Source organism: Lytechinus pictus, chromosome 3 (genome assembly GCF_037042905.1).
Source record: "Lytechinus pictus isolate F3 Inbred chromosome 3, Lp3.0, whole genome shotgun sequence".
In the NCBI taxonomy this organism is placed as follows: Eukaryota; Metazoa; Echinodermata; class Echinoidea; order Temnopleuroida; family Toxopneustidae; genus Lytechinus; species Lytechinus pictus.
Genome location: NC_087247.1, coordinates 25,857,889 through 25,884,360, shown reverse-complemented (window position 1 = coordinate 25,884,360; position 26,472 = coordinate 25,857,889). Strand labels below are relative to the sequence as shown.

The 26,472-nt window shown below is 34.0% G+C and overlaps 2 protein-coding genes and 1 long non-coding RNA gene across 6 annotated transcripts in view; 2 read left to right on the top strand and 1 right to left on the bottom strand.

Annotated features, from left to right (window-relative positions):
* The window catches only part of LOC129257545 (NACHT domain- and WD repeat-containing protein 1-like), a 32,214-nt gene extending 17,860 nt beyond the window's left edge, over window positions 1-14,354 (top strand). For all 4 annotated transcript variants that reach the window (XM_064096705.1, XM_054895898.2, XM_064096706.1 and 1 more), the window contains 10 exons: window positions 275-427; window positions 828-979; window positions 1,449-1,675; window positions 2,176-2,301; window positions 2,674-2,903; window positions 5,641-5,886; window positions 6,289-6,475; window positions 8,113-8,999; window positions 9,522-9,590; window positions 10,188-14,354. In XM_064096705.1, coding sequence (XP_063952775.1) covers window positions 275-427; window positions 828-979; window positions 1,449-1,675; window positions 2,176-2,301; window positions 2,674-2,903; window positions 5,641-5,886; window positions 6,289-6,475; window positions 8,113-8,999; window positions 9,522-9,590; window positions 10,188-10,385 — 2,475 coding nt within the window. In that variant the 3' untranslated portion in view covers window positions 10,386-14,354. The remainder of the gene's footprint in view (window positions 1-274; window positions 428-827; window positions 980-1,448; window positions 1,676-2,175; window positions 2,302-2,673; window positions 2,904-5,640; window positions 5,887-6,288; window positions 6,476-8,112; window positions 9,000-9,521; window positions 9,591-10,187) is intronic.
* LOC135153560 (uncharacterized) lies at window positions 3,684-4,191 on the bottom strand. The gene is made up of 2 exons (XR_010293004.1): window positions 4,118-4,191; window positions 3,684-3,751 (listed from the first exon to the last, which is right to left on the bottom strand). It is a non-coding gene; the product is annotated as an uncharacterized LOC135153560 (long non-coding RNA).
* Window positions 14,355-15,973: 1,619 nt separating the features above from the next.
* LOC129256430 (biogenesis of lysosome-related organelles complex 1 subunit 6-like) lies at window positions 15,974-25,425 on the top strand. The gene is made up of 6 exons (XM_054894638.2): window positions 15,974-16,074; window positions 18,281-18,425; window positions 19,076-19,208; window positions 19,845-19,932; window positions 20,633-20,719; window positions 21,696-25,425. Exons 2-6 carry the CDS (start codon window positions 18,290-18,292, stop codon window positions 21,840-21,842), a joined length of 591 nt encoding a protein of 196 aa, XP_054750613.2. The 5' UTR covers window positions 15,974-16,074; window positions 18,281-18,289; the 3' UTR covers window positions 21,843-25,425.
* The last annotated feature ends 1,047 nt before the right edge of the window (window positions 25,426-26,472 follow it).

Below are 26,472 nucleotides of genomic sequence, written 5' to 3'. Positions count from 1 at the left end.
TGATGCACTGGCAGAACCTTCTTGTGTTAATGTTGTTAGAGATCGCATGCATTTCTCAATTGATGAATACAAATTAGTTTTAACAAATATTGAATGAGATATAGAAGAATGTGTAATACTTTACCTGAGTAATGCACCAATGTCGCTAATAAACAACTGAGTTTATTTGGAAACTCAAATATACATTAGAATTTACTAGATTTACATTGTGACGCTCATCAACCTATATCCTGAAGGTTTCTTTCACGTATCTCATTGTCTTTACTGCATGTAGACCCTGGTATTGACACAGAGACATGAGACCTTACAAGCGTATCGTAAAGTGGCCTCTCAGCCTCTCAGATTTGATAAGGAATTTAACCAGAGGAAGATCAGTGAGCTCCCATACAGTCTACTCTTTGCCAAAGATATTCCAAGGTTTGTTGAGGTAGGTCTGCATAGCAATGCTTTTAAGGCTTCAAATCATTAACAGGGTATGATTAGATAAGACTTTCAGTTTCCAAGGTTGCAAATGACATACCATTCAATTGATTTATCACTGTAGACTTATTTATGAACACATTGTTATGCATGCATTTTAAACAAAGGTTTTTCTTGACCAGCTGAAATATTGCCTAACATACCAACAAACAAACATTATATACATATATTTCATTTGTTGACTTGTTTGTAGTTCTGTTTGTTGACTTGTTTATAGTTCGTTCACTTCGCAATGGTGTTTACTATCTCTCTGTGAGTACTACAAGCTCATTTGATTATTTCTTTGTATTACCTATTTGCTAGACTACATTTCAATATTTTATCATGATTTCTTATTCCAAACCCAGAGCACTTTTGGTAACTTTGAGTTCATCCTCACATCCATGCTAGCCAACTCAACTCAGTATGTGATTGAGGAATTGTCCTGGGCCCTCACATATCCCAACATCCTAGGCTCTGAGGTTTGTACTCAGCTTGGACTCCTACAAGACACACTCAGGTAAGATTACAATAAATATTAATTACCAAAAGTAACACGTAGGACAGCACAATTACTGAATATTATTTACATGTCAGACATCAAAGAATTGATTAGTTTGTCTCTCATTAAGATTTGGCTTGTGACACAAATTTTACCACTTAAACTTTCTAAGTTTCTACTGATATCTACAGCTTTAATGGAATAAATCCTGTAGCAAATGTCAGTGTAATAGGTTTTTCTTTCTTGTTTCATTGGGAATACGTTGATGATTAATGTTTCTTCATGATCTAAATCTGCAGTAGTGTCTTTGGCATGTATTGATTATTCCTGAGATATTACATTCTTTTCACCTATCTGAGTTGTTTTTATCAAACCACTCAAAGTGCCATTTGGATGTTGGTATGTAAGATAAAATTGCATGATATGAAATGGTGTTTTCACTAAAAAAGATAAGGAATAACAAGCTTTATCATTTAATTTCCTCCAGACTTGCCAAACCTACTCTAGAGTTCAAGAACAACACTCAGCCCGTAGCCATCGAGCTTCTTGGACGATTGAGCTACTTTGAAGGACAGTACCCTGACTTGATTGGTCGAGTGATAGCGGGATGTAGAACATGGTGTCAGGATACTAACAAGCTTCTTCTCATTCCTCAGATGAGCTTCTTCCCTACCCCTGGAGGACCAATGCGCACTACTCTCATTGGGCATCATGGTAGGATTTTGTTCTGTTTGGTTGTAGGGCCTAGACATTTTCCCTGTCCTTGACCAATGGGGAACATTTGCATTTCAAATTCCTGTTTTGGCAGGTCGCAAGTCCATAAATTTATTCATCATTGATAACTATTAGAAATGGATTGTACCGAATGATTTCAAGTATTTGAAGGCCCTGTTTATCTATCATCAAGTACTCTTAGGAGTCTATTTTCCATAATTGTTCCTCATGCACATTCATTGCCAACTTATATTGATTTTCAGGCGCAGTGTCTAGCTAATGTTACTGTTAGGCCTGTGCACTGATTCCCCAGGGAAGTATATTTTATGGACTCCTCAGCTTGATTTATCTCTAGTAACAGAAAATTCTTTGTTTTTAATTATACTAGTTGAACAATAAAAGTTCAATAAAGATGTTTTTTTCATTTATTCAAATATCTAACCATACTGTCATCAAGTTTTAAAAGAGGAATTGATTTGTTGCTTTTAATCCCTCTACAGGTGACATCTGTGATCTGTCAATAAGTGATGATGGTCGCTATCTGGCAACGTCAGATACAGAGGGAGCTGTGTACATTTGGGAGCTAGGCTTAGATGAATTGCTCTACTCTGTGAAAGATATTCAAGGTCAGTGATATTCATTCAATGTATTGAACAGTAGTCCATGCCTGCCAACAGTCCTTACGGGTGTTTCATAAAGCTGTTTGTAAGTTATAAATGAATTTACGCACAACTGATGACCCTTGCATACGGTACATGACAATTCCTATATAGCTGACTTAGCACCTAAGAACTTGTTCCAGTTGTGCGTAACTTTACAAACACCTTTATGAAACACCCACCTGACAAGTTTGTGGAACGAGAAAGAGCAATTTCCACCTTTAATAATTTGTGATATTTGAAGAAACGTATTTCTGTAAAATACAGACAAATAAAGATTTTGTATGCTGCATAAACCAGTGGTTATTTCACTTATTTGTTCTTCTTTTCATGACATAGGCAAGCCTGTGAGTCATGTGACCTTCTCACATGACAACCGATGGTTTGTGGGATACATCAAGGAGTCTAGAGCCATTCAGGTGTGGAACATGCAGAGTGGTGATCCTTCTTCAAGGATTGTCATTGACAGTAAGACTGATGATCTAGGCAAGAGAGATGATCACCAGACTTGCATCATCTTGCCCGAGAGCTCTGAGACCATTTTGTTCGGTGCAGCAAAGGAAGTCAAGGTACGAGCGTATAAAATGAAGTATACTTCTTATGATCCTTATATTACTATCTGTGGCTCAGTAGTTATCTCAACATTATGTTGGTAAGGTGCCATGGTAGAGTGGTCTAAGACGCCCGACTGCACCATTGACGTCCAGCGTTTGATTCCCGGCACGGCCCTTGAGCAAGGCATTTTGTCTACATTGCCTTTTATCTTGCATCAAATAAATTAAAAATGCTAATATTGATATCAACGTGTGCATGTGTTTGAAAAAGAAAACTGTTTCAATGACTACACATTTTTTAATAAAGATGTTTTCTTTGTGTGTGGGTGGATAAACTTGTGATTCGAGGGGGATATAAGGGTAACACTACAGTGGGGAATGAATTGTGGATGTCCTTTTTGGCATTTTGGCAGCCAATGATCATGCAATCTTTTATTGTGCAATAAAAGAACAATAACTTTTACTACACCAATCATTCCTTATTACCCTTTGTAGTGAGAACTCACTCTTCATTCACTCCAGTCCCTGTGTAGATATGTATTCTCTGTGAATAGTGTTTTATTAAATGTACTAATGCTTTTTGGTAAGGTAATGATTATTATTTTTACAATGCCCCTTGTAGAGGACTTGAAGCCATTAGTACTCAGTTTGCATTTAAATACCCCAAATTTGTTACCATTGTTATTGAATGTGTATTTGCCAAACATTCATTATGTAAGTGTCGGGGGGTGGGTTGAGTTAGCCAATTAAGACCGTAATGGAGCAAACTTTACAGATGCTACGGGACACCAGATCTGAGCTTCTTCGACTTTATTGAGGTTTGCCAAAACCAACAAAATGAAAGGAGTAACAAAACAACAACCCTGCAATGACAGAAATGAAATAAGATTATCAATAACACCATTTCAAAAACATGTCATTAGCACTTGCATCACACAATGTACATAATAGACTGCAGATATTGAATACATGGCAAAATATTGATATTGAAAGTGGGGTGTATTCATCTCTATCATTTACTGAAATGATAAAATACATGCATTCCTCAAAAACAGCTTGTAAATATTATCGTTGTAGCTCTCAAAACTATTTAGTAGATGTAATAAGCATATTACTCATATTTAGTCAGATGACATAAGAATGCATCATACACTGTATACATCACGATATTCTATTAAAATGAATAATTTATACACAGAAATAGAAGAGTCCATGTAATTAATGCCTACCCAAAGTCAGAGGCTACTGGTGGTTACACACCACCTACATCACCCAGGATACCACAAAGGAGTAGCAGCTTCTACATTATCAAAATCTCGATGAGGATCAAATGAGTCGGACCAGCTATAATTAAAGAAAGCAACAATCATAACCATAAGATAATCATAACTCCAACTCATGATAAAATTGCTTAGAATTCCCTGAATGTGGATAATCATTGGTAATGATATCAACTCACAAATATCTGTTTTCTTTTGCAAGAATAAATAATCCAGTTAGTAAAAACTATGTTCATTAATTCCAAAGTTTTGATCGAGACCTAAGTACTTGAAATAGAGCAAGTAGCTTTGTATCGAACGGAGTCAAGCTGCATATTTCTGTCTATTGAGCTTAACACAACCATTCTCTATTACAGTTTACTCATCTGATACTGCAATTAAAAGAGTAATTTAAGTCTACAAACAATATGTGTATGTTCAGTAAGCAAAGAAGTCATAGATCTAACTTCTTAGTTCAGAACCATAATCAGAAATCATCACATCATATAATAAAACGAGGTCAGCTAGAAGCATACCTTACCATGGGCGCCGCCATCTTGAAATACAATGTTTACTATAGAACGCCCTCTATGTTATCTTTTAAATAATCTACTAAAACTTTCTCTTCAATTCAACAAGTAATCCTAAATTCCTAACCTTTCAAATATCAAGTATTACTTATATTCATTATTCCCAACAATGTCTAGCACAAAAAGTAAACCAGTAAATATCCTCATAATTTGTAAGTTACAACTCGTCTTTGAACCTGACCGAGATACACTTGCTTTGCTAAAGTCATGAAAGTAAAAGTGACTAAATTCAATCTTAAAACAAGTCATTCTTTTCTCAAAATTTTGTCCACGATAGTATAGAAACTATTAGTTATTAAATTAATTACATTTTACTGTAATTCTATGCAAAAATAAGATAAAACGACACTTACATCAGCCCTTTCCCAGGCCTGCTTCGATTGCAGTCCGACCTGCACCAGAACCAGGACGTGCAATAATCTACCTAACGTAAAATGCCAACAAGCAGTGGAGTCACGGAACCACCCCAAAAAATTTAACTTTGAAACAGCCAATATGAAAAGATATAAGTATATATATTGTTTTCACTCAATATTACGAGAAAACAAATCCTTAAAATCCTTTAAAATACATAACAAGGATTAGAAAATAACTAGAATTATATTTTTCGAGTGTACATACATCGATCATCCTAACCCTATCCAGTGATCCGGCCGATCAAGAGAATTCCAAACACCTGTACGAAAATAATATGCAAATTAGGCACATTCTTCTTAAGCAACCTAAATGAAAATTCCACTTTCCGACATAAGTAATTTGCATCATGATACTACATTTCTTGATATGAATTTCTTAACGAGTTTGATGAAGATATGATAATTTGTGGCCTACAACACTATGTATTGTTTGTTCAGTATTTAGGCACAGTAACTTATTATTTTGTTATGGTTTTGATATTTTCAGATATACCTTATCCGATCTGGTGCCCTGCAACACACCATCAGTGTACCCAGTGGTGACATCAAGGGACTTTGTTTGTCTTCAAATGACCAGTACCTACACATCATAACACAGAATGGTCACTTCCTCACTCACAGCATGATGACCTATGAACTGCTCTTTGACCTTCACCCTCATGAAGGTCAAGTTAACTGCATTACGAATACAGAGCTTGGACATGTAGCAATTGGATATGTCGATGGAACATTTGTGAGTTGCCTCTTTTATCCCAACTTGTACAGACCTCTCTATCCTTTATATCTTGATTATAATTCTGCTTGCTGATACGTTCATTTTGGTGCTTTCACATCATAAATTTTAATATAGTAGTTGTGATTACTACATGGAGAGACTTATGTTGGCACTGAATTTTGTAACACTAAATTTGAAATGATTGGAAATCTAAATCAATAGCTTCAAGTCCTTTTATAGAAAATGCATAACCAAAATATATTCTTATATGTTATATGACACTTTAAGAAATCATGCTTACATATTTTGTTAGAAATTATAATGTTCAAATCTCTACACTGAATGTTTGATCCAAATAATGTGACAATTTGATCTCATCTTCAATTGGTAATGACTTGATTTATCATTGTTTCTCTGTAGTGCTTAATTCAACCAGATGAGAACAAGAATATGAAGGGAGTTGTGGCTTTGACAGAAACTGTGTTTGAACAAAAGCCAGTAGCCGGTCTGTGCATCAAAGAAGATTTGAGCTTGTTGATAGTAGCGGCTGATAATAACATCTACGTCTGGGACTATGTGAAGAAGTGTTTACAGAGCACATTACAAGGTAGGTCCACCTCAACACAGTCAAAGAAATGGATTCAAAATGTTTATCAAGCAGTTGATCCAGACTGAAAGAGCCCAGATAACAGACCACTTTATAAAAGCATTGTCAATTGCTGTATGAAAAAGGAATCATGTTAGTTTTTTGTCTCACCTGCATAGCAGAGTGAGACTATAGGCGCCGCTCTTCCGGCGGCGGCGTCAACACCAAATCTTAACCGAAGGTTAAGTTTTTGAAATGTCATCATAACTTAGAAAATATATGGACCTAGTTCATGAAACTTGGACATAAGGTTAATCAAGTATCACTGAACATCCTGCATGGGTTTCACGTCACATGACCAAGGTCAAAGGTCATTTAGGGTCAATGAACTTTGACCAAATTGGGGGTATCTGTTGAATTACCATCATAACTTTGATAGTTTATGGATCTGATTCATGAAACTTGGACATAATAGTAATCAAGTATCACTGAACATCCTGTGCAAGTTTCAGGTCACATGATTAAGGTCAATGGTCATTAAGGGTCAATGAACTTTGGCCAAATTGGGGGTATTTGTTGAATTACCATTATAACTTTGAAAGTATATTGGTCTAGTTCATAAAACTTGGACATAAGAGTAATCAAGTATCACTGAACATCCTGTGTGCATTTCAGGTCACATGACCAAGGTCAAAGGTCAATGAACTTAAGCCAAATTGGGGGTATCTGTTGAATTACCATCATAACTTTGAAAGTTTATGGATCTGACTCATGAAACTTGGACATAAGAGTAATCAAGTATCACTGAACATCCTGTGCGAGTTTCAGGTCACATGACCAAGGTCAAAGGTCAATGGATATTGGCCATGTTGGGGGTATTTGTTTACCATCATAACTCTGTAAGTATATTGGTCTAGTTCATAAAACTTGGACATAAGTGTCGTCAAGTATCACTGAACATCTCATGCAAGTTTCAGGTCACATGACTAAAGTCAAAGGTCATTTAAGGTCATTGAACTTTGGCCATTTTAGAGGTAATTATTAGATTGCTGTCATAACTTTCAAAGTTTATAGATATAGTATATAAAATGTGGATATAGGGGTAATCAAGTATCACTGACAAGTTTTAGGTCACATGATCAAGGTCCAATGTCAATGAACGTACAGTATTGTATCATTATATGAATGGTGTTTTTTTGTGAATAATTAGTTAAATGGTGTTTTTCAAAGTCAGCACTGCTGCTATATTGAATCGCGTGATGCAGGTGAGACCGCCAGAGGCATTCCACTTGTTTGTTTTTTTCATTCTGGGCATATATTTTTTCCATGTTTAATCTAGTAGGATAAGGGTTATATTTGTTGTAAATTAACCACACGAATGGTGTTGTATTTGAAGTGTAAATAACCAATGGATCACCTCTAATGAAGACATGTTCAATTGTGGGTCGATGCTATTAAGTGAAATGTAAGACTTGTAGAAACAATATGATTAGTCTGAGATATAATGGATGTGTGCTTTGAGGATTGGAGTTGATCTTTTGCATTTCATCTTCATGAATTTGTTTTTATTAATGACCCTACAAACCAAAGATTTTCAGACTACTCGAGTAGTGCATCCTTAGTACTTGTGTTACAATGTAAACTTGTGTATGTTTCAGGTCATGAAGAGTCCATCGAGAACATTGAGGTCGCGACTGAAAGCAGTCTTCTAGTGTCCGGAGGTTATGATGACATCATCATAGTGTGGGACTTGATCAGTGGGACCAAGGTTCAAGTCTTAGATGGTCAACAAAGCGATATCTCTCTCCTCAAACGGCACAATAACCAACTTGCATCTGCATCCTTCAACACTCCTTACATCAAGTTATGGGACATCTCACCTCAATACCTGTCACAACACCATCACAAGTTTATTGATAAGAAAGACATGGCAGCAATAACCAAAGATCTTCAGTATGTGGTCCATCAGCAGTTCCCGGAGAAACCTACGATTAGCATCTGGGAGAGTGATGCTATGAAAAGTGTGCATTTAAAGATGAGAGACGATGAAACTAGCAGGGTAACCTGCTTTGCAGCAACTGACACTGCCCAAACTGCGATTGTAGGATGCTCGGATGGATGTGTAGTTATTGCAGATCTGAGACACAAGAAGGTCTTGAATGTCCTTCCAGGAGACAAAATTGCAGTTGCTTCCATAGCAGTCCGTCCAGATGAACGATACATAGCAGTTGCGTATGCAAATGATACTGTCCGGGTAATAAACATTCAATCTCTGAAGACTCAGCGGCAGTTTGACCTTGATGTTAAAGGCAACACCTCCAACATCTGCCTTACCTTGATGGACATTCTGGTGGTAGCGAGTGATGCAGGACTTGTCTATGTGAAACTGACTTCATCCAGTGATTTGGTAAAGCTGGAAGGGAACCAGAGTCCTATCAATTGTCTAGGAGTTAGTCCTGATGAGCGCCATGTGGCCTGTGGAATGGAAGGTGCCAACGCACTTGTCTGGGATCTTCAGATGACCAGAGTGGATTTGCAAATCAGGGTATGAATCTAAAATATCTGTTATGATTGTCACCAAATCACAGTGATCCATTGAAAGTTATGTGGAAGAATTGTGTTGTACTAATGCCATGGTTCATTGATTAAAATATGATAAGTGAACTTGATAATATTCTTATAGTGCACATGTGTTTATTTCATTTCATATTTTCTTCATTATCCAATATAATAACTGAAAATGTTAGCTAAGTTTATCTATCATTTATAGATCAGTTATCGAGGGCATGTTATAGAGTTACCAAAAGATCCATAGGTATAGTGTATTAGACTCCTGGGGAGAGTTTCATGAAAGACTTGTTAGATGTTTTATCTGACAAAGTCTTTTTTTCCCAACAGTTACTAAAGTAACAGTCAGACACCTGTTCCTCTCAGCCAATCAAAATTAAGGAACTCCTTATGAATCTGAATATGCTATTTCTCTTAAAATCTTTAGGCCATCAATTTCGAGAATTTTAATTACTAAGCCCTTTTTTCTTGATTTATTTGTAATTTCCACAATTTTTAGGCCAAGTCGGTCCAGCACCTTTGTTTCACCAAAGACAATGAATACCTTGCGACAACATCTAATGATAAGGTAAGTAAATGTTTGCTTGAAAACATCTGTGGTGTATTGGAACTAAAATTGGTTGGAGCTAAAAATTAGGAAAGACCAGAAATCACCCTACTCCAAATAAAATGCAATAATGTATACACTGAAATTGAATGTGTTTCAGTTATATTACATGTAGCAAACAAATATTGAACAAAACTGACATAAGTGCATTTTCTCAACTTCACAATTTTTGTCATTTTGTAAACAAAATATGTTATCTGTATATCTAAAATTGATTCAGTATTAAATATGATGCAATAATTTTTAAAGCAAAAAAAGAAGAAAAAAACCTTTAATAAATAATAGTTTCTTCTCCACATAATAAACGTGTATGATTTTAGATGAAATTTAATGATTTCAAAATTCTTCTACATTTTCATCTCTTTTAGAGTTGCGTTTAAAGTTGTAAAAGATTTTTTTTTTAATTTGCTATTGAAGGCAAGATACTTTTATTTAATTTTTGTTTTCTTAATTGTGCACGATGAATACAGAAGAAAATTAAACAAAACAAGTAGGCCTATAATTCTGGATTTATTCAACTCAATTTGACCTCTTGAACCTTTCCATCATTTGATACAGAAAGTATGTTTGTGGCGACGTAGCAACGGGAACCAGCTTCTTGACATCTACATCTACTCTAACCTGTCCTGTCTCGCAGCTATAGAGGGCGCTCTAATAGGAACTACGCAGATTGGTCAAGTGGTTGCCATGGAAATCAAGGATCGGAAAAAGCAAGCACTGAAGAGGCAGACCTCAAGGACATGTGCCATACTGTAAGCGTTTGAGTTCTGAATTAAACTAGAAATAGAAATATCACTCTGGATGGTAAGTAGAAATATCACCCAGGGTGATAAATACCCCCTCCCCTGTGAAGTGCACGCTGCATTTTATAAGTATTGCTCAAGAAGTGAGGAAGTAATTTAATGTGCAACATTTTACTGATTTCTTGTAGTAATAGGCTGAAGCTGTTCAAATAGATTACCTTGCATATCTTCATCTTAAGACCAACACATGTATGCCATATTTCATGGACCTTGCATAACAAATGAAGAAGTATTTCAAGCCGCAAGATTTGAAATGGACCGACTGGCCAACCACCTGAAAACCTGCCGATTCTTATACACACATACCCTTCATTTGGCAGGGGTATAATGGCTGAAATATTGGGTACTCCTTGCAATAGGTTGTTACCATCATTCATGGCTCAAAATTCCTCAACTTTTCAAAACATTAAGAAATGATGATTCACTCATTTCAAAATGAACTGAAAATAACAAACTGATCTAACCAAATATACATTCTATATTTGATTTATATTGTATATCAAGTTTCCATGTTTTTGTATATTTGTTGCAAACCCTTCCTTAATGATAATGAAATATGCAATCAAAATCAAAAGTGTAAATGTGTGTATGTATTTTGCAAGGGATGAACAAATACTTATATTTTTTCAGTACTGTAAAGTTTGTCACAGGGTTTTCTGGATGGTATTATTGACTTTTCTTGTTCTTCATATGTATACACCATACTTACTTTTTGTAATGTATGTAGCTGTTTCTTAATGTGTGTGTACAGCTTAGAATATGCAATTACTAACTTAAATAGATATGTCAAAAAAGAGTATGCAATTACTACAAGTATTCTGATATCATTGAAATAAATGACTCAATGGGGCATTTTTTGACAAATTTAAGATTTATCAAGATCGCTCTCAACTATCCCCATAGTCGCAACACAATGACAAAAGGGAAAGAAGCAACAAAGCAACCAAATTTCTGTTCATATTTTGACTTATGTGCCCTTCATCTGAGCCAAACAAACACATCATACGAAGAAGTGCCTTAGGCAGACAAAGCCAGCATGGTATTGCATTGTCATCAATGTAAAAAATATGATATATATTGTTCTTTTATTTAAATTTTTTTTTTTACCTTTTGCTATCCATTTGCCATTGTCATGCATGATATGTGCAACTTCGGTTAATCTTAATATCTTTGAAACACCTCCATGTTATTGTAAGTGATTTCATTCTGAAAATGATTAAAGGGTTACATCACTGCCAGCTAGTGCCTAACTGCTTTTGCAATATTTAAACCATGTTCTTTCAATTTCAAAGGCATTCCAAATTCAATATCAGAACTATATTGTTTTTGTTCCATGTATTTTGTGTAATGTGCATATATACAGGGTATGTACAAAACACTACAAAGATTATGCAATATTGTTAACTTTTTTATGAGCAATGGAGTTTGACCTATATTCTTTTTTAAGTGTGATGTAGGTAGATATCTAAAGGCTGCTCAGTATGGGAGTTTGATACCCATTGACTTCTCAATTACATGTAAGACATATAAATACAGAAGTACGTAAGACATGAGAGTCTATTCATTTCATATGATAATTTTATTTTCAAATTTAATTTAGTATTTGCATTTATACAATTTGAAATCAAAATTGAATATAACTCAAAATTTGAATTCTACAATTTGAAATGTAATGATGTTGTCTTTCAAAACGGCAGAATTTTCAACATAATATTAATATACAAAATTACTTGAAAAGGGTCCTTTTAGGATTATCAATGATAACATTTACTTTGTTTTGGTGTATGATTAGCTTGACATTTGTTATTCTCCATGAAGTTACTTACTTACTAAATAGTGAGTTGTCCTAATCAAATTCTTAAAAAATTCCAGTTTATTGTAAATTGATACAAAACCTTGTTGATATTTTTAGCTTCATACATTCCTTATGCAGCAAATAGGGCTATACATCCTTTGAGTGGAATTGTGAAAATCATGTTAACTGATACTTTATTCATCATACCTTAATTTACAAAAAAAATATATATTGTTCAAAAGTTGATCTTTGCCACTAACGTTGATATCAATTTGTCAAACCATAATATTGTCAATTATGCCAAACCCTTAGTCTTCCAGTTTTATTAAATCATCAGATGGGACCAAACCATTGTTCTGGCAGGTTGTATTTTTTCCGTTCTTGTAAAATAAATGAACATTTGATATGTTATTAGCCCCCACAATCAATGTATTTTATGTTTGGTTTGTTTTTAAGTGCAATTATGATTGCAAGAATTTGTGATGTAAGGTATATTTGTAGTACCAAAGAAAATTCTTATTTGTGAAATGCTGACAGAGTATGTTCCACTTAATTGTCGTTTATTGTCTTACCTGTTCAATATTACATGTAGGTAATTAACAACTTAGTTTAATTTATATATTTACAGTCTTTCTGATATATTATGTCTATTGTCTTTCATTTGCAATTGTGTGTATAATACATGTGGATGTATATATAGAAATTATTTTAATTTTTTCAATTTTTTTTTCTGAATAACTATTACCTCATCTCAGATTCCAAATCCATGATACTTGTACCTTAGATGTGTTAATATTACTAGTGATATATTTCAATGAAAACTGAGTGTATGTAGATGGCTTTCGACTTTAATAGTGATATGGCTGAATGTATGCTATTATGAAACCCATTTACAGTTCAATCTAGCCTTCGTAGGTTCACGTTAATACTGTAAAAGCACAGAGCAATACAGGTTCAGTGAACCAAATATTGTGTTCTGGGTTTGAGAGTGTTAAAGTTAGTCGGGGAATGCTAGTTGGTAAATCAAAGTATGTAGGCCTATATTTTATGTGCTATATGAACCTGAGCATCATAGTGTTGTCAATACATGTACCTCTGAAATTTCATCTTTATAGCAGCCTGAAATATTGTTTTTATAGATGCTTAATTTAGAGTCTTTTTTGTGTGTGTGTGTGTGCAAAGCGTACCATTACTATACTGTATTTTCAATAGGATCTTCTGTGGGTTAAGGTGTAGTTTCTAGTTATCAATCTGTAAACATACAGGGTAAGTCTTCTCAAGATAGTTCTATTTGGGTCACAAAAAATTATCAAATTTTATTTTATGTATGCATTTTCAACTGTACTAATATTGCAAAAATTATCATGCTTTGTATTGGAATCCAGTCATCAGAGATTATCATTATACCCATGCATGATGACATGTATGTCAAGTAGATGGTGATCATCATAGGAGGTGGTTCCCAACACATCATGGCCCTGTATTAACATAAAGCTAATAGCAATTGGTCATAGGGTTGATTTCTACAATTGATTGCGTTAATTGTTGTGTATGATCAATCGTTAAAACTAGTCCCATGATATGTCGATTAAAGTTTTATGTTGCTGGGCCCATTGTGGGAGTCAAAGACTAGACTATACAAACAGATTCAACTTTATATATAAAGCTTCATCCTTACTGGTAATCATCTAATCAATAGCTCTGATCTTGGCCATTTTATGAAAGCCCTCTATCAATGACAGTTTAATCTCCTGTTACTGAAACTTTTGTTTAAATGGCCAAGTGCAAAATCATTACAATTTCTGGCATGTTTATTGATCATTGGCAATTGTCCTGAATAAATTTTAGGAGAAGACTTTTGGTAGCATTTTTGGTGAATTGTAAATATGGGTTTTTATGACTTGGATATTTTTGATAGATTTTTATAGATATTATTATATCAATATCGTGTATAGCATTTCTTTTATATTTATGAAAAGGTCACCAAAGTAATCTAATTTTATAATACCAACAATTTGGAAATCAACTCCTAGCATTTGAAACTGTGCATATAACATTTTAATTTTGTATCATCTTGTTAATATGAAGTTTGCAATCATGGTCAATACATTAGTATTCTTCTTATGAGATTTTTGTCCGTCTTTTATGACAATATTTTCATGGTTTTGTTAATATGCTAATGATATATGCTGTGAACTCTTCTACCTAATTTCAGTTATACAAATAGTTTGTACTTACCAATGAAATTATTTAATGGTAAAATTTATTTCATTCTTTTTATTTATCTTGATATCAAGCTTGATGGATTGTGATAGGGATTATATGAGAGAGGGAGAGAGAGAAAAAAAAAGAGAGACAGGAAGAGAAGAGAGGGTGATAGAGATTATGTTAGATAAGTAATTTCATAATGTTGATGATGATGATGATGATGATTATGATGATGGTGATGATGATGATGATGATGATGATGATGATGTTGATGATGATGATTATGATGATGATGATGATGATTATGATGATGATGATGATTATGATGATGATGATTATGATGATGGTGATGATGATGATGATGGTGATGATGATGATGTTGATGATGATGATGATGGTCATGATGTCAGCAATGTGGGGGTTACAAGCTGAATAATCTTCAAAAGGGGCATGTAGGACTGAGAATTTGAAAAAACATATATGTATATATATATTTATCGATATAGAGCATAGCATATATAGGCCTATAGTGTATGCACGAGAGAGCTTATTTTAAGTTTCCCTCAATTTTTTTAGATAACGAATTCAAGAGGGATGAAAGCAGAGGCCACTCTCCTATAATATTGCATGAGAAGCCCTACTTTCAATTTGCAATAGGTAGGAATTTCAAAAGGCTAAATGTGCTGTGTCACAGAGGAGTATTTACTGAGAAAAGGGCAATTAATTTGTAAAAAATATAAAGAAAAAATTAATGAGAGTGAAAAGAGGACACTTAACTCAAGGAATGACAGAGAGAAGAATTTGACCCTAACATTGCCATAAAAAAATCACTTTATTTTTCAAATAATTCTTAAGGGTGTTCCACAGTTAAAATGAAATCCATGTCAAATTTTGCAGTGTTACTGCAGCACCAAATATTCCAAATATGCAAAAATTAACATGGGTTCATGTTCTTGATTTTTGCTATCAAGCTTTGAAGTTATTTGAGAGGTCTTGAGAAATACGCAATAAGTTTTTTTTTGCGTTTTTAGACCCCACAAGATAATAAACACAGCATTCATTATGCGCCATCTATCTAGTAAACTTCCGAGGCGCAGAGATCACAACATTGAGTTTATTACTAAATTTCACCAAACTTTTTGCATTATAGTTCAGAAATCAGCATCCACTCATTCATTTGCTCTTTAAAGAGTATCAGCACTTTCAATTTTGAAAATAAGGTGTGAAAGACGACAAAAACATATCTAAAAAAAATTGAAGTTATATTTGAATTTAAGAATTACAATATGCTACACTTTATTCAACACCCATGTCATTTTCACCAAATTATTTTTCATGGTTAATTGTCTATAGGTAAGTTACAAAGAGGTGTGGAAATTGAAAATTGGGAGTTAATGTGCTTATTTTCAAACTATAACAGCACTTTTGTTGGAGCAAATGTGTTTTTAAAACACAAAAAACGCGTCAAAAGGCTTTCCCCCCCCCCCGAGCCCCGCCCCACAAGCCTCCTTCGCGCACCCCACCCCCGGCGCCCCGCCACCCCACCCCCGTAAGCGTAACCGGTTGTCCTCTGCGAAAATCTGACTTGTCTTGAGTTTAGATCAGGAAGATGGCAAAAAAGTAGACGTCGATTTACCAGGTAAGTATAATTAAGACGCTTATAATTTCCGTAAAGAGTACCTTTAATTGTCATTGCATTTTACGATGATATGAATCCTCATTTCGCAATATTTGTACCTTGAATTTATCGCCCGTCACCATAACTCTTTAGAGCGGATCGTAAGGTTCCGAATGCCCGACTTGTCGGGGGTGTTTTTGTGTGGTGCCCGATGGCGCGTCGCTGGAACTCGGGCTGTGCATTGCACTACGCCTACGGTACACGTTTAAAAGTTCTAAACTAAATCTTTTTGTTGTGTTGAGTGCAGTGACTGAGACATTGGGGATTTCAAGTACGGTATTGAAATCTGGTGTTGGTGTTGTGTAGGGATGTTATCGCTGACGTTGAGATTAATGAGAAAATTCTCTGTCGATATCATTCATTGTCATTGTCATTGATCACTCATTGATAATTTGATAACTATCGACAAAAGAACATAATAAAAATGCATTTTTTATGCCACTGTACCAAGAACGCTTTAAAATCTGTGTTCATTGGATGTAAATGACTACATAGGCCTAGCATCTTTTCACAGACATACGGTATTAAGCATAAATACATCCTCAACTTTCATGTTAGCAAATAATATTTTTAGGGTTGGATGAAGTTTTATCGATAATTTTGGGGCTTTTTTACATTGTTTTGCGAAGTCAATGTCTTTCGCCAATCCGCCATTTTGATATCATGCTGTACATCTTCGAATGTAGAGGGCAGCAAATGTGATGTTTTAATCGAATGGAGTTGAGTGCAGTCGCGATGTTTAGATTGTCATGATCTCACCCCCACTTCGCTATAATAATAGCAAAGTGGGGGTGGTATCATGTTTTGTGGCACATATTTTGTTGAGATTTTGGAGTAATTTCTGTTGCTGTTCTGTGCAGTTTGATGAAAAATATGTTTTCTGTGATTTTCTGTTCGAAAAGCCACTTTCAAAGGGCTGTTTCTGTGAATTCCGCGGAAAATCACTGTGTCCCTACATAATATTAGCGGGTATTATCGACAGAGAGAAAGGTTATCGATATCGCAAAGTGGCAAAAACAAGCGATTATCGACAGGACTATCGATAAAGATGTTATCAATAACAGCCCTAGTGTTGTGACAACACTAAAACCAGCCACAGTTGAAATGAAGCTGTAGTTGGGATAGCGTACCTCAGGCGTACAGGCTCCACCACACTTCACTACCGCTACTCTGCGCTCCACCTATCCAAAGCATCGGGGGACAAATACTCCTTTTTACTCGCTCTCAAAAACCAGTGAGAAATTGTGGCACTGTATGTTAACAAAGGCAACATATTATGACCAAAACATACATTCAGCTTACTCCACAGTGACTAAACTTACTATCGGACACAGACTCACCCTTTGTCCTTTCTTGTAAAGGTCTCAAAATCAGTGATTTGAAGCCCATTTGCAGTACCACACATGTATTAATTCACCCCCGAATCCAAAATGGTGATCGTGAATGCAAATAATTGCCCACGGGTCGTGCGCAATTCGCAATAAAATATAAATAAAAATAATATATATTTTATGTTCCCCGAAAGAAATATTTTTATTATTATCTAAATCAGACATCTAAAGCAAAAATTGTGAAAATTTAGATATTTTACAGTTTAAGAATGGAAATCTATTTTGTGATGTTGAGCAGACTGGCCCTCTGAACTTTACCATTGTGACATAATTGAAATGACGTACGTGTCCCTGGCCTGGGACGCAGTATCTAGCGTACGTTGTCTCAACGTGATTAACATTATGACGTATAGCACTGCGCGGTTCAATAGGACGCGAAGAATATGCAGATGTTGGCTCTGCCTTATCGACTGCACATTTCTACGCATTTTCTCATTGACTTTCCTGAGCGGGCAATATATTGGATAAACAGTTGGAAAATTATAGACCAATCATATGATCACAGTCATAAGGAGGCAATAATGTGTTAAAGTTGCCCTGCTCAGATGTATGATACGGATAATAATAGGAAGTTAGCACATATCACATAATATAGCTATGTCTCGATGCATTTCAGAATATAAAGGAAAAAAGATGTTTCATTGAGTTCACTTTGTTGAAATGAGGAACATTTTGAACAATTTTAGTCAGAAGAACATATTCCTCTTTATTTCACAAGAATGTTGAAAACTTCGAAGTACACCACTCATACTCTATTGATTGTTTTTTCTCTCCAGAGTCTAACTATGGCAACTTCAACCAACCAGAAAGAAGAAGTTGTCTCGGTCTCAGAAGATCCTTCTATAGACATTAAAAAGAAATCAGAATCAGAAGAAACCAAAGAAAGCCAAGTGAAGCATGCAGCAGAACAGAATTCTACAGGTATCTTTATGCAAATTTTAATTCTAGCTATTTCTGTATATTTTCAGGGGTTTTCCTTCAATAGTTTACAAGTTTTAATACAGTTTGTAGTTATTTTGTATAGCAGGTAATTGTTTTGAACAAAAAAAACTCTTCTAGTGACCCTTTTGTATTAAAAGGGTAAGGCACATTTAAATCAAATCACACATTATTTGCTTTCAATGTGAAGCTTATTGTTTAGGGAAGGTGAACATATTGTTTGCTTTCTCATGTAAACAGGTATCCAACAAGGATTAACAACAAATTGCCAAAATATTGGGGCAGGTAATTAATTCTAAATGTAGGCCTATATTTCTTTGCAATAGAGAGAGCAGTGCAGTTAACTAATTTACAGAAGAGTTATATTTCATGATAGATTTGATCTTACATGTATCTTCTACTTACTTACAACTAATCTAATATTCCTAATTACCTTTGAACTGTTTTGTTCACATAATTTGATGGTTGACTTTAACTGTAATTGAAATAATTGTTTGACCAGTTATACAGTTAGCCTGTAAATGAAAATAAAAGTAAAAATTGCCATTCATTAATATTGCGTTTTAGTAATCTACCAATGTACATGTACTAGTATTAAAATAAAACAACATGATTTTATCTGTGTGCTTCAGATGTTGGAGAAGGTAGCACAGCGGCAGAAGTTCTTCCAATCCCAGACACATGTATTGATCATCTCACTCAAGGGTTGTTGGATGCGATACTCCCTCACTTCCAGAAACATGATGAATCACTTTCAGAGCTTACGTGAGTAACATCTTATATCATGTTCGGTCACACCTGCTTTAATGACCAGTTTGTCCAAATATGTATACATGAACATCATTTTTAGTTTCTTTATCATATATTTTCTAATTTGAGCATGAAATGAAGAAATACTGTCTTAACAGTCTACCTGTCAATAATATATATATATATATATATATATATCTTTAAACTGACATTTTGGTTTCCCTATACCATTACTTTTTATCTTATCTATGAACAAGGCTCAGTAATTCAAAGCTTATCAATTAAATGTGCAGGTGATAAATTGATTACATCTAATAATCAAGACAATCAATAATGAAAGCTAATCACACAATCTGTCCGTCAGACTTGTGTGTTGGTGCCTTGGAGGCTACCAGGCTGGTATGGAGGGGGGGGGGGGAAATAGTTTTAAATGTCTTTCTAAACAAAGTTCACCATCTCGAGTTGTTTGATTATTACAATATTATCCAAGATAAATTTACAGATATGGTTAGTTTGATTCTTATCATTGACGACCGTGTTAAACTTGCAATTTATCTCACTGTTTAAAGCCATACTTCATTATAAATAAGAGGGGAAAATTTCTCTTAGGGAACAATAACGCACACATCTTTATTTTGCTTTATTTGACAGGAGAAACCAAGTTCTACTGATTGAAACACTCCAGCAAGAAAACAGAAAGTTTTCAGAGAACAAAGTAGTTGATGATCTTACTAAAATGGTAAGTAATTCTTGTAGGTGACTTTCATTATACTGAAGGTTTGAATACTTCAAAGGTTTGTTATTCCAAAATATGCAAATTGCACACCAACATGTTCATTAGTAAGATAAAGAAAAATGGTTTATTAGTTCAATGAAGAAAAAGGGTTTTGTTCAGAAAATTTGTGGTATTATTCCAAAGGTTCAATATTTTGAAGATTCATTTATCTGAATGAAAGGAAAATAAGGTTTGTTAGTAAAAAATGATATAGGTTAATTAGTATGAAAATGACTAATGAATCATACAGACCTTCGGGTCAACAAACCTTATTTCATTTTCGGAATAACAAATCTTCAGATTCACAAACCTTACTCCTGATCATTTGGAATATCAGACTTTTGAATAACACCATCTGAATAATGCGCTGTAACTATTCATATAACCATTGAGTCTGATTACCTCAATTAGAGAGCTCCTGACTGGGACGATCCATGCAAAATATGAACCAGCCACCAATTCCCTGTCCATTTTATTTTGATTTTCATAAACTATACAAGTACTTCATCGATTTTTGTGTGGATTCTTATTGTTTCAGCAATCAATATATCTATTGAAAGAAAGCTTATCATGGACACTGTTTGTAAAGTGTAATTGAGTGTGGATATTTAGTTATGTTAAGAAATTCAAGACCTTACCATCGATTGTGATTTCTGATAAACAGATGCTTGAAGCCAAGGTATACCAAGGAAAGTTGACAGCCATCAAAAAAGAGATGACATCATTACATGAAAAGTCTAACAAGTTAAAGGTGTGTATCTGTGTTCAGGGAGAAAATCATCAGTGTGTTCTGTGACATCATCAAACATAGAAAAATAAAATTTACATGTATGGGTCCATTGTGCCAATATATTTTGTTTGAAATGCAGTATTAGAATTATATGAATGGATATGGTTGTTCACACTGCAAAACCTGTGGTGTTAATTTAACACCAGTCCGGAATCTATATATGACCACACCAGAGAAGTGTTAAAACAACACCGGTCTGGTTTTGGACAAATTTCAGATAGGCATTTATACAACACCAATTATTGTTAAAACAGCATCGATTTAATTTTAAACTGGTGTTGTTTCAACACTTCTCTGGTGTGGTCATATATATATTCCAGACTGATGTTAAATTAACACCACAGTTTTTGCAGTGCAGATAAATTTTTAGTGAACACAAGAATGTCTTGAGTGGACTGGTTAAAGTATTCCTTTACACCTGATCTTGCTTCAAATGGTATCTGCACTGAACCTTGGTTCTGCAGAAACAGTTTGTATAAGGTTCAATAATTATTTATTTCCCATCTGCCTTTCATCATTGTCCATTAGTGTTTCAATATACCACAGTTTAAGATTATTTGAGGTTTTGGAACTCTTTGGTCAAAAATAATATCTCTGGGAATTAATGTGCTTTCACTCTGTACATGATGTGATGTCACAATATACATGTATAACGCTATGACCGAAATTCACATCAAGTCTAAGCCAAAGTGTGGGTTAACCCCACCCACCTTCTTTCTGTACAGATTCATGTCCAATTTTCTCTACTTACAAGCCAATGTGAAATTTGTGGAATCATAAGGATATAAACATTCTGACCTTTTGCATTTGATTTTGAATGAATAAATCGTATGCACAGTAATTTTGTTTCTGTCAAAAGAAAAAAAATGGCCTAGAGTATATTCAGTTTTGAATATTACTTATTTGTGAAAATTCAATGTATGTTTTCACCCTTCAGAAAAGAGCATTAAAGCTACAACAACAAAAGATGAAAGAAAATCTGGAGAAAGAACAACAAAGAGAAAGAGAGATTGAAGAGGACAGAAAGCTGACAGCAAAAAGACCAACAACCTCTTCATCAAACAAGACTGCTCCACATAGGTAGCCATGAATTCAGACTTAGAATGTACCAACACCAAATACTATGTGCAACATAAATAGAGAGATGAATTAGTATGTAGGAATCATATTTAAATACCTTCTTGTGTCTAAAATAATATGGACAGCCATCAGTGCCATTATTATTAATCTAAAAAAGTGTCTCATCATTGGGCTCCCCCGAGAAAATTTGGTGCATGTCTCATTAATATTACCAATCACCATATTCCTTTTTGTTCACAAAGGTCCAGTGCAGTTGCCTTCTCGATATTTAATGATGGCACCGCTGGCTTTCCATAATAGAAATTGACTTTGAGCCTACCTTTTAGAGACAGATTCTCAGACTGTTTTAAGGAAACATTGATAGATGAATATGATGGATTCATAATTGACAGCACCATCTACTCATGCCAGTGTGTGGTTAGTTTTTATGTTGCCCAAATGGAAACAAATGTAAACTAAAATAAATAGTGGTGGAATTTTAACATACCTTCAGAGATAAGGGTTGTTGATCAGATGTTGTACCTTTTTATTGAATGTTGACAAAACTTATTCTGGATAAAATTGAAAAAGAGAAAATCTTACTGATCCTTCCAACTATTTGATCGTTTTCATTTTGTTGCATGGCATTGATTGAAAGATGTGAATGTGTTGCATCAAATGCAATTGTTCTGTGCACTTAGTGGAGATTGAAGCATTCCAGACAGTATATTTGATGTGTTTGTAGAGTACCGATCTTGTAAACAGTACTGCAGATTTAAAGAGCATGTTAATGCTCATCAGAATTGTTCTGATTCTGAAAATTTCATGATAATTCAGAATATTTTATTCGATTTGGAAGTTATATATTTTTTACAACTCTGGTCGGCGGCCAAATAATGATTAATAATATAAAAAGAATGAAAATTAACTTTGCTTGTAATGCTACTATCTTATTGTGCTAACAAAGTAATTGTCAAAAAATTATTACCCACTCTTAAAAAATTATACGTATTAACTTGAACAATTATATAAATATGACTTTTATTTAATTCAAAAATTTCACCACCTATTGGATTTGATTTTTATTTACCACTTTAACTGCTGTGTAATTAATTCCATGAAATGTAAAGAAATTTCCATTTGTTCTGCAGAGAGATATGAGGAAAAACGTAAGCAGTAATGCAGGTGGGGCTACTCATACAGCACATTTTGCTTTTCATATTCAGTACTTTATCTGTCATCTGTCTGTTAATATTCAGTGTGACAACAACACAATTTTCCTTCATTTGAAGACATGATGCATTTTCATACTTTATAACCCGGACCTTCTTAATTTAACTCTAAATCTTATATAGCTCTAACATCTATACTAAAAATCCAAATCTGTTCTGTGATAAACTGTCATATATTATATACTCTTCAATTTTGGTAGAGGAATATTGTGAATTCTTTCAATTTGACATGCAAGGAGAGTGACTTTTCTGTAGGAGTAAAATTGTCAAAAATATGACACGACCCATGAAATATAGACAGTATGAGCTTCAAGCTGGGATCTCAAAAGTTTTGTGTGCACTCTGAAATAATGATAACAGTTGTTTTAGTAATGAATCATTTACTCTTTTTCCTATTAATGGGTATTGATGAATGTTCCATCCATTGTGTATTTGTGAAAAAAAAATCAATCCACTTGTCTTCCATTTTTCTTACTTTTAAGATTTACAAATGTGTGTTCATAATTATGTGAGTTATGGGGCAAACATGATTATATAATTAAATATAATTATTCAATTATTTGTTATTGAATAAAAGATGGAAGGGCCATCAATTAGATTCTGTAAAATTCACATATATATATTGCATTAGCAAGAAACATTAATGATTTCTGGCAAGTTTGATCTGAATATTGCTCTAGAGATGTTAAAAACGGGGGATTAAGATGCTTAATCTCTATCAACTAAATACATGTATGTCTTACCGAATATGATTTCATTATATTTTTCATTGCAAGATTTCATCAAATTTTAATTTTGATTAGATGAACATTTTTCTTTTAATGTAATGATACAGAATCCATGACAATTAGACCTTCTTTCCGTAACGGTTGTGCTTGTTTAACTTGTTTCATTAATGCATATGAGAGTAATTATCGTATGAATATTTGTGAGAATTTTAGAAGTTAAATGTGCAATATAATACGGTATCTTGATCTGACAGTATACTTGACATAGCTGAGGCATAAGTTTTGACTGCATGCATCATTTGTCTAGCTTTCTTTCTTTGCTTGTCTAGAAGTTTTTAAAGGAAATGGCACATTTTCTTTGCCCTCTCTTTATTGAAATCCTGGCTCCATATCACTTCTCAACGTGGGAATGTATTGTTGTTATCATATGCAGTGAACTGATTATAGTGAAAGAATCAATCTTGATTTGATTTGATGGTGCAAGCTTGGGATGGTGACTGGAAGGGAGTTTTGTAATGAAAGTGGAAAATGAAAGCAACATAACAAAGTTGAGCTAATTCTTACTGGAAAATAAAATGATGATTTTGTTGAGGCTTTGATCAACTATTACAAATTAGCAACTCTATGATGTATTATGCAACAGTTTCAATGCGACAATGCCTGTAATTTACCAGTTGCATGAAATGATGTATTTGTTATTTGAGATGGTTCATTGTTTTTCTGAGCAGTTACAGAGGAAGAAATAAATTTGAAATTTTTGTATTTTGGGTACATATTGAAATTGCACTGTTTTTTAAGGTGTGTTAGAAATAATAATTTTAAAAAAGGGATTTTAGTACCTGGCTAATTAGAAATGGATTATCACAAAGTGTCTAATATTTTTTTTTTTTTTACTGTAGTATTTTCACTCAAGATATATCAAATTTACTTTTCTGGCCATATTTTTGTTGTAATTCAAACAAATTTACCTTATATGGTAGGATTCCCCTTCAGCACTCTGAGAAATTGCAAATATTATGGCCCAATATCACAAAGATGGTTTTGAATCTGTGGTCTGAAAACATGTTTTTATGCAGATTTCAACCATTAATTACACATAAAAATTTAACACGTGTAATTAGAAGTTCCTGTAATGAATGCACACTTTTGTCACAGGGCACTAGATGTATACTTGTTTCCATGGTTGAGACAACTATGTATGTTAATTGATTTTTTTTTGTACACAGTGGACTCGAAGTATACCAACAAGTCAAGGGTGAATTTAGCACTATGTTGCAAACGCTTGCAGTCATTATTTGACCTTTCCTCAACATATATGCTATATGAAGCATAATTTGTATTTTTATAAACCATTGTCTTAGACCACATTCAATACTATCTACATGTATGTGAAATCAGGACCCACACATTTTGAACAAGTAAGATCTCAACGCAAGCAGTGCAAATGTCTTATATCATGCCAAACCTAAAATGTATGCATTAAATGCTGACAAGAAAATTGGATCATATGTCCACAGTGAGTTACATGTTGGCTTATGAAATGAAAGATGTATATATATATTTGTAGGTATTGGAAGTGTCATATATTCAATTTTGTTGAATTGAAATAAATTTTGTGAATAAATGAGATTTTTATACATCCACCGAATTCAACCAAGGCGTTCCATGTTGCTGATGTGTCAGTGTCCATATTTCTGTAACTAGTTTATTGATTATGAATGTTTGGGCTGTTAAACCATTCATGGACATTTGAAGATAAAAATTTCTTTTTTTTTATTGTTGAAATATAAAATAATTCTTGTAATTGAATTTAGAGGATGACTAGAAACAATCCAACCCAGGTTGGAGAAGACAGGTAGTGATGGAGGGAGAGAGATAGAGACAAAGTAGATCAAAGAGACCGGAAGTAAGGAGAGTGGGAAAAAGAAATTGGGATAAGAGAAAGAATGAGACCAAGAGTGAAAGACCGGAGAAAACAGTGCTTGCCCAAAAAAACTTTACCAGTTTCTGATTACCAAATATGACTTCATATTCAAATTTGAATGTAATAATAGTGATAAAATACATTGTTAATGCAAAATCATTTAAACAGTGTTTTAAACAAGTAGTTTTTCTAACACAACATGCCAGGAAAAATAAATGAGAAACCCATATGCAGTTTCATCATTTCTGGGATGCACTGTAAATAAAAAGTTTATCAAAATTGTCAACTCGTTTCAATTTCGGTTTTGAAATGCCAAACAATACGCAGTTCAATTTAGCTCCTGTTGTGTTTAAAATTCAGAAAACTAGAGTATTTTGATGAATAAACTTGAGGACTTGTGCTTATCAAGCTTGTCCTTACCCTACATCAAAATGATATGACTTATGTGGTCAATAAAGATCAATATAGTGATTATAATTTTACATTACTGTTTTAATTTCAAAGCCTTATTTCTCAGTGCTTTTTTTCAAGCCTTCACCTTTCTACCTTTCTCTTTTTAAAACCTCTTTTCAAACTTCTTTTAAAACAACTTTCCAATTAGGTTAGCTAGTTCCCCTTAATTTACAATGATTTAAATTGTTCTGCTGTATTCCACAAACAACTGTCCGATTTTTACAAAGACTTTTAGAATTATAGCAACTTTGTGCTTATTGTAACTACTACGGAAATTTTGATTGGCTTCTTATAGACTAGCTAGCTGTTACCATATAA